This window comes from Phragmites australis, chromosome 2, assembly GCF_958298935.1.
Source record: "Phragmites australis chromosome 2, lpPhrAust1.1, whole genome shotgun sequence".
In the NCBI taxonomy this organism is placed as follows: Eukaryota; Viridiplantae; Streptophyta; class Magnoliopsida; order Poales; family Poaceae; genus Phragmites; species Phragmites australis.
This window is the reverse complement of record NC_084922.1, coordinates 5163185-5171853: the sequence shown is the minus strand read 5'-3', so window position 1 is coordinate 5171853 and position 8669 is coordinate 5163185. Positions and strand designations below refer to the sequence as shown.

General features: G+C 48.3%; 1 protein-coding gene across 2 annotated transcripts; it reads left to right on the top strand.

The window, feature by feature from the left end:
- The first annotated feature begins 394 nt into the window (after nucleotides 1-394).
- Nucleotides 395-8345, top strand: LOC133895780 (metal tolerance protein 7-like). 2 transcript variants are annotated; one of them, XM_062336300.1, is made up of 6 exons: nucleotides 395-644; nucleotides 6495-6610; nucleotides 6736-6981; nucleotides 7279-7359; nucleotides 7458-7688; nucleotides 7823-8345. In XM_062336300.1, exons 1-6 carry the CDS (start codon nucleotides 509-511, stop codon nucleotides 8165-8167), a joined length of 1155 nt encoding a protein of 384 aa, XP_062192284.1. In that variant the 5' UTR covers nucleotides 395-508; the 3' UTR covers nucleotides 8168-8345. The 2 variants fall into 2 exon arrangements, with proteins under 2 accessions (XP_062192284.1, XP_062192274.1); XM_062336290.1 differs by lacking the exon at nucleotides 395-644 and adding an exon at nucleotides 4907-5394.
- The last annotated feature ends 324 nt before the right edge of the window (nucleotides 8346-8669 follow it).

Here is an 8669-nt window from a genome sequence, read left to right as displayed (position 1 = left end):
GGCACCGGGACTGACGTCCCTTCCCTAGCTCCTCCGCATCACCTCCCACTTTGGCACGTCCACTCGCACGTGTACCACTCTACCGTGTCGTGTGTGCGTAGGCAGCCGGCAGGCGTGAGCCGCCCCTGACCGGAGTAAAACCAAAGGCGATCGATCGATGGGGCCGGCAGAAAGAGCGAACTGGTCGCTGATCGGACGGGCGCTAGGGAACAAAACGGCGCAGCAAATCCATCGAGCCGTCGCGCCCCCAACCGTGCCACTTCGCGCTGCCTCCCCGTTCTCGCATGAAGAAACACGAGGGCAAGGCAGGCAACGGCAACGCACACGCATTTCATAATCTCCGTGTGCCCTGTGGCCACCGACTTCTCAGAACCAAAACACGCATACTACGCTCTGCTGCGGTTCCACATGCGTTCTGCTACTCTAGTTCTCCTTCATCCTCTCTCTCCTATCGTCGTGCTTGGTTAGTAGATTGCCTGGCTTGTGGTTGGCCAGCCGGCCGGCGGGCATGGGCAACAAGGAGCAGGCGGCGGCGGAAATAGCGGGGCAGGCGGCGTCGTGGCGGCTCAACGTCAGCGACTTCCAGATGCCGGAGCGGCCCAAGGAGCCGCCGTTCGTCACCAGGGTCTTCCTCCGCGGCCACGGTACCCCCATTTTCTCCTCTGCCTGTAGTATGCTCCAATGTTCGGTTCAGCAGATTGATTTACTTCGTTGCCATGCAACACCGTCGCGTTTCTTGCCTATGATCCCCTATTCGACGTTCCCTGTTTATAATCAATCAAGTTGGGAGAAATTAAAACATGTAGCACTAGGAAGAATTATTTGGTGATCTCAGCTAGTTAACTCCAAGATAATACAAATAACTAAAGATCGTGGCAAAGCAGGCGTAGATAACGAGTGGTGCTTAGTGGAGTCCCATGCGGACTGGGTATACATACTTTTTGTGATCTTTTATTTTCCTCACTTCACCAACCAAGCATCAAGCATGGCCCTGTACAGAAACACTTGGAAAGTATCTACTTTAGTGATTGTTAGATTGATTCTAGAACGATTGTTAGATTCATGTAGCACTAAGCAAGTAATTAGTGTTTTGAAGACTGACGATGTTGAAAATGGCACCTTTTTTTAGTAAGGAATTAGTACATTCCGTTGGTAGATGGAACCAAGAACGAATACTTCTTTTCTTGTTCTTTCGAGGCGTTTTAATTAGAGTCTGCCGTGACATGAACAAGGGCATCTGTGGGAACTTTTCCTTTTAGCTTGACGATCACAGGGACAAGACAGCGCTTCGAGAAAACAAAACGCACGGCAGAATTAAAAGTTTTAAACTATCGGGGAACCTAACGCAACCAGCAATTTGACCTGCCCGATCTTCCACGTACGCAGCATGCAGAATCGCGTAGCTTGCATGCACGCAACTCGTCAGCGTCCCCAGTTTTTGTGGGAAAAAAAAAATCTATTCTGCTGCATAAGCCTCATCCTACAGCATTATTTGGATGGTCTACCTGTCTTCAACGTGTATATCGTTGAGCAGTGGATCTTATTCAAATGAAAATTTATCTCTTATATTTACTAGTACTTAACATATATGATTAGTGTTGAATTCGTGTCGTTTACCTTTTTAGATCATGTTGGGATATGTTGTGGTCATCTAGATCCTGCTGCAGGATCCTCGTCTCGAGAACCATTGCATATAATTTTTCCCTAGTTTGTGCTACGCACGTGTCTTGCCATTCGAGCAAGGTTGTCAAGAGTCGAGACTGTGACGATGTGATCCGTATAAAAAGTTTAAGGGGCAGAAGGACTGAAGGAGTCTAATGCAAACGTGCAGCTGGACTGATTGGCATAGGAAGCCTAGGTATTCAGCAAGAACTTATCACGCAGCCGTATCGCTTCGTTTATTTTCTAGGGAGTGGTTAAATGTGAGATGGGCACAACCATCACTGGTATCTTATATTTACTAATTGGAGGTTTTTTTTAAGCCTCCATATTAATTCTAAAAGAATTCTAGAAATTCTAAAAAAATAAAACATCCGACCGTCAAATTGATTGTCTATAACCATGAATCAACAACCAGACGAAACAACATAGAAGATTAAAAAATAAATCATAAAGTCTAGCCCCTGTCGGTGACACAAGAACTGGGGGTCCCCAAGTCCCTAGGCCAGAATAGTAGAGTGCCATGTGGTGCCCTCCTTCGGGGATTATCTTCCCGAGGTTCGAGAAGACCGAGTTTCGGGAGATGGTGCTCGGGGCCATGAACAGTGGTCCCCGAGTACTCGAGTTCCCCGATGACCCGAGAAGACCAAATGCCAGGAAGAGAGTGCTCAGGGCTGCGAATAGTGGCCCCCAAGCACTCAAGTCCCCCGACGATAAGAAAAACCAAGTATTGGGAAGAGGGTGCTCGGGGCTGCGAACAGTGGCCCCCGAGCACCCGAGTCCCCCGAGGACCCAAGGGAAGTCAGTTCCGGGAGAGAGTGCTCGGGGCCGTGAACAATGGCCCTCGAGCACTCGGTGCCCCGAGGACCCGAACAGCCAGTTCCGGGAGAGAGTGGTTGGGACCATGAACAGTGGCCCCCTGAGCACCCGGTTCCCCGAGGACCAAGAAAAGGCGTGTCCGGGAGAGAGTGCTCGGGGTTGTGAACAGTGGCCCCCGAGCACTCGGTTCCCCGAGGGTCAGAGAAGTCCTTTGCCGGTGGTCCCCACAGAGGCCCAGCGGTGAGGTGTCGACCAGTGAGAGGCTCGATGCTGCATTTAAGAGGGCGCGTGGCCTGTCATTTCCAACTTCTCCCCCACGCTTGCTGTTAGTCCTTGCCACGGCCTGGCAGGGAGGTGTGGGGATATTTAATGCACGGGTCCTATCGCGCGTCATCCGATATGCCTCGGGATAACGTCGCGGAGCCCGAAGCACCTCGTCTGCCGCCCTGCTGTGTCAGGCTTGCTCTGACCAGGCGGGCACGCCGAGCTGCTTGGTGGCTGCCCAGTGGGCCCTCCCCGCGGCGCCCGTTGGAAAACGGTATGATGACGAACAAGACCGCACGGGGACGCGTTTTCAACCCTCCCTGTCACCTCGCGCAGCAGTCCATGATGGTTGCTTTCCATTTATAGCGCCTTGAAACTCGCGCCATCCTTTCTGGGCGCGCTACCGCCCCAGCGGATATATAAGCCGGGCGGGCTCTCTGGAGAAAGAAGGAGAAGTAGAATACGAGGTGCTGGAGTTCGACATTAACCGAGTCAAGTTCAGTACGAGTTGAGTCCAGACCGAACACCGAAGCATAGATCAGTCGAAGAACAAGGAGCACGAAGCTCTAGACTAGACAAATATTCTTGTAACCCAACAAACACTCAGAAAGACATTCTCAGAGCATTTATAACATACACACAAGAGTAGGGTGTTACGCTCAGTGCGGCCCGAACCTGTCTAAAAATCCCCTGAGCATTTACTACTTCCTGCATCCGATCATTCCATTCCACCTGCATCTCATTTACGCCCATTTATTTCACCCGCAGAACGGATTCAGAATCATCCCCCGGCCGAATCTCAAAGGGGTCCCTCCGGATCCCCGCTTGAGAAGTTCACCCTCCGACAGCCCCAAAACTACTTCCACGTAAAATGAAAATTATAAATTAGATCTATTCACAAATAATAAATATGATTTCAATATTATGAACACAAATTATATTTATATTTTACATTCTAATATTTAAATATAAATAGCTGATGTATCTTAATATACAACCATTATTAACATAAATATCTACAATTCAACAGTAAGCTAAATTTCTAGCCTGTGCAGTCGTACGAGTTGATACGCTAGTAATTTAAAAAGATGATCAAAAGCGTAGCCGAAAATAAGAGGTATTGTCAAAAGTTAAGTTGGGGTGCACCACTTTTAGTAACAGATTAGGCGAGCTGGGTGATGCAAGAGCAAATCAGATAGCTATCAAGAGGGACGCAAGAATGCACCTGCTCTCGGCAAGATATGACTGTCTTTTTCAGCACCGAAAATTCCAAGATGTTTCATCAGAGTCTGTCACGTAATTAGCAGAGTTCTGGTAGAGAGAGTGTTGGGAATTTTGGATACGTGGACATGAGATTTAATATGAAAAAACCATCCAGTACGAAGGGAAAAATCAAAAATAAATCTATAATATGATGGTACAAGGAACAAGTTATTTATAAGCGTTTTTTTAAATTGTATGCAACTAGATTCTGTTATTTTGAGATATAATCTAACAGAGAGAGTTAAGAGTACAACTTCACCTTGAGCTTCTGAACTGATCGATTCAGTTGTCGCGTCTCTCCTGTCGTGTCACCAATCACCGTAGTGCGCGTGGAGGGATCGTTCCGGGCTTCTGGCCGGCGGCGATTCAGACGAAGCTCAGCTGCCAAGTTCCCAGCTTCTGCAGACTTCTTCACACCTCTCTCTCTCTCTCTCTCTGCCCGATTTCAAGCCAGGTATCCTGGGCTCCCTCCTTTTTCTTTTCAGGTCTTCCCACTTTTCCAGGACTCCCGACTCGGCTTGTAGCTGCGAACTGCGAAACCGCCAACACGAGACCGAGACAGGTCCCTCCCGAGTCTGGATTCGATCGCTTTCGCCGCGCGGCGGCCACGGGCGCTCCCCACGTCGACGCACTCAGTCTGCTAGGTGGTTCAATCCCACGGGGCTTGGGGACTTATGTTGCTGTGCAGCGGGCAAACTTAGAATGAAAATGATTGGATTTCTTATTTGAAGTTCTACATATAATAGATTATTAAAAAACGAAAATTTAAGTGGTGTGCACTCCACAAACACTGTCTGTCTTTGTTGCTGTGCCGTCTTCAACTCTGTTTCTCTCTCCGCCGTCGTATGGAGCAGATGGCCGGCCCGCCAACCATGCCACGTGCGCCCTTTCCGGATGAAGGAGAACGGAAACCGTGGCACGGCGTGAGCCTACGCGCACAGCGACGCGCCGACTCACGCACGTAGGAGCGCGGGCCAAGTTGGGAAACCAATCACCCGGGGCTTTGGCCGGTGGATGCTTCGGGCCTCGCCGCCACGCGGCCGCCCCGGCGTGCTGAACTTGGCGACGCCATGATAGAAAGGAAAGAGGCCAAGCCGAACCGAAACATTCCGTTGTGTCTTCTGTGACAGGCGCACACGAACAGGCGATCGATCGGTGATAAATAATTCTGCGGCGTGGGTGGGGGTCCGTGGACGGGACTTGGCGGCGGAGTTGAGTTGCACTACGAAGCCAGCCAGCTAGCCATGGGGAGCCAAGGACGCGGCGGCGGGAGCGCGGAGGATGGGGCGGAGGCGGGGTCCTGGAGGCTGCGCATGGAGAGCGTCCGCGTCCCGGAGCGGTTCCACCGCCAGGCACCCTTCTACTCCAGGATCTTCGGCCGCTCGCACGGTGCGCCGCACGCCCCGTCCCTCCCTTTGCTTTCCGCCTTCTTGTGTTGCTTCCTCTTGATTGCTTTCACCTTGCTTCCTCTTTTCTTTGGGTGCATGAGCTTGATGGAAAACATATTATCTCGTCGTTGCTGATTATTAGGTCTTTGTGACACTGATTCTGAAGTTAAAGTTGTTTCGATGTGTGGTTTATAACAACAATGATCGACGCCGTTGACATCTTTAGTATGCGCTAACTTGGTTTTGAGTTTTTGACGACCTTCCTGATATCCCTGTAGAAAGATGATCATAACAGCACTTGTTTTCCCGTTAACAGAAATCTTTGTTCAAACATATATGGGGTTACTGGTAACAAGGAAGTGCTCTAAATTATGGGTGTGCAGAAAACAGTGCGGATAGCAGAAAAGATGATCCGGACAAGTCTTTGTTTTCACTTCCCGCCACGCATGATGTGGCTATTCAACTGCACTTGTCACGTGCTTCCATTCGTCGCCTTTGAGCATGATTTTTCTTCTCTCCATGAACATATGGATGTATCTCTATGCAGCCGAATGGCAGTCATTAACTAGCCTTAGCATGTCCTAACTCCTGCCTGAAAGTAGGGCGAAGCTAAAGCGCAGACCATCCTGGTGCATCACTCAACATATCCTGAATAGATCATGCACTTGCAGGAGTAAATGGCTGGTGCTAGTGTATACACTTGAGGCAAGAGGTGCATAAAAGGTCCGATACAGAGCTATATCTAGTAAAAAAAAAAGGCCATAGTTCCAATGCACCAGGGTAGCCCCATTGGGCTTCGCCCTGTGCCTGGAAGTGTAGTCAATAATGTGTATTTGGCCCATCACAAAGTTCTGCGATAGATGGTACTCTTCTAGTTAGCTCTGAATAGGTTTCTGACTTATCAAGAAAGTGGGTTCTTCTGTCTTAAATACATTCGCAATCGTAACCGACTGTTGTAGCAAGATTGTATTGTGTGTAGCAGATGGTCACTTTGCTTTCTGTTTCCTGAACGAAGTTACTATTTATTGGTTGATCAATGTTTTTCCTTGCGTTCAGTCTTCTAGTCTACCACCTCTGACAATCCTGTTATCCTAATTTCAGGGAAGCAGAGGAAAATCGCGAAGTACTACAAGCAACAAGAAAAATTACTGAAGGATTTCAGCGATATGGAGACCATGAATGAGCTTGGTTGCTTAGATCAGAGTGCTCCTTCCGAGGTACAAGTCCATTATACAGCTTTACAGTTATGTAGTATGCGATTATGGAATTCGTTACTAGACACTCAATGTTGTGTTTCCTTGTAAAGTATTGATGTCACATTTCTCCTTTTTTTTGTTGGTAGGAAGAGTTGAGGCAACTAGCAAAGAGCGAAAGAGTAGCTATCAACCTGTCGAATATAATTAATCTGATCCTTTTCATTACAAAAGTTGTTGCCTCCATTGAAAGTTTATCGATGGCGGTAATGGCATCGACGCTGGACTCTCTATTGGATCTCTTGTCAGGTTTCATACTCTGGTTTACAGCACATACTATGAAAAAGCCCAACAAGTACAGCTATCCAATTGGAAAGAGGCGCATGCAGCCAGTGGTAAGGACCTTGTTCAGTAAACAGTGTCACTTTGGTAGAGTTCTGTGTTTAAGATGATCGTGAATGGAAGCCTATGCAGTTCTCAATATTTGTCTTCATGTCCAATCACAGAATCAGCTTTCTTACAAAAAAAGTTTTATTTTTTTTATAACAATTGTCGACCCCCTGCCTCACACAAATGTGTTTTAGCCTGAAATGCTTACACTGAATTCCACATTATAATCTGATCATTCAGAGTATCTACTTATGTCGCATGACAATGTACTCGCTAACTGTCTGAACAACTTGAAATTGTAGGGCATAATTGTTTTTGCATCGGTGATGGGCACACTTGGCTTTCAAGTGCTGATCGAATCAGGGCGCCAACTTATTACGCAGGTACACGATCTGCTGTTACGACAGCAAACCTTTGCCCAAAACTTTGCCTTCTTTTCTGATTCATATGCTCACGCCACTCTTGTGCAACTGCCTAACAGGAACACGCGAATTTTAAGCGCGCACAAGAGCTGTGGATGGTAGGCAGCATGTCCTCGGTTGCAGTCGTCAAGTTTTTCCTCATGCTGTACTGCCGGACGTTCAAGAACGAGATCGTCAGGGCATACGCCCAGGATCATTTCTTCGACGTGATCACGAACTCGGTCGGCCTCGTCTGCGCGTTGCTCGCGGTCCGCTACAAATGGTGGATGGATCCAGTTGGGGCCATACTGGTGAGCACAACACAAATTACTGCCCCCCAAAAAGCACAACACAAATTACTGCAATGCAGTTCATACCCACTGCTGCATTGGAACAGCCGTCAGTTACTGTCAATATATGTAACTATGAATTGCGAGGAATGCAGATCGCGCTGTACACGATCACGACCTGGGCGAGGACGGTGCTGGAGAACGTGGGGACGCTGATCGGCAAGTCGGCGCCGGCGGATTACCTGACGAAGCTGACGTACCTGATCTGGAACCACCACGAGGAGATCCGGCACATCGACACGGTGCGTGCCTACACCTTCGGCACGCACTACTTTGTCGAGGTGGACATCGTGCTGCCGGGCGACATGCCGCTGAGCCAGGCGCACGACATCGGCGAGTCGCTGCAGGAGAAGCTGGAGCAGCTCCCCGAGGTCGAGCGCGCGTTTGTTCATGTCGATTTCGAGTTCACGCACAGGCCCGAGCACAAGGCAGAGGTGTGATGGTGAATTGGTGAATGTTTGCTACAGACCACTAGTTCTGCTAGAGATTTGACAGCACATATATACTCCGTATTTTGTAAGATGAATGCAACAATTCCAGAGCTCTTAACTCGTATAAAGGGCATCTAGATGTTTTGCCTTGTGGTGAAAATTGAAATACCGCATAACTTTTTTTTTTTCATAACGATATCGCTTTACCATTGATTGCCATTTCTCGATAACTTTTCTTACGTGACCGACACGAGGTTCTGAACATAAATTAGCAGACCTGCACAGATTACATCGAGTTGCCAGTGTACACAAATACATGAGTTTGCATAGATACTCAGTTGCACATAAGTAATGTACACTTTTGATAATAGCGAGATGCACACCTTTTGAATTAGACAATCTCTCTACCTGTATGCAGAAATGACAAAGTCGTGATGTGACAAAACTATATTGTGTTGCAAGTAAAAAAGAACAACCGCACGTACGAAGAATGGTATATTACTTTCGAAAG

Coding starts and splice junctions, on each gene's coding strand:
- LOC133895780 (XM_062336290.1), top strand. CDS start 5,250: ATGGGGAGCCAAGGACGCGGCGGCGGGAGCGCGGAGGATGGGGCGGAG. Junction 6,982..7,278: donor AGAGGCGCATGCAGCCAGTG/GTAAGGACCTTG, acceptor TTGAAATTGTAG/GGCATAATTGTTTTTGCATC. Junction 7,360..7,457: donor GGCGCCAACTTATTACGCAG/GTACACGATCTG, acceptor ACTGCCTAACAG/GAACACGCGAATTTTAAGCG.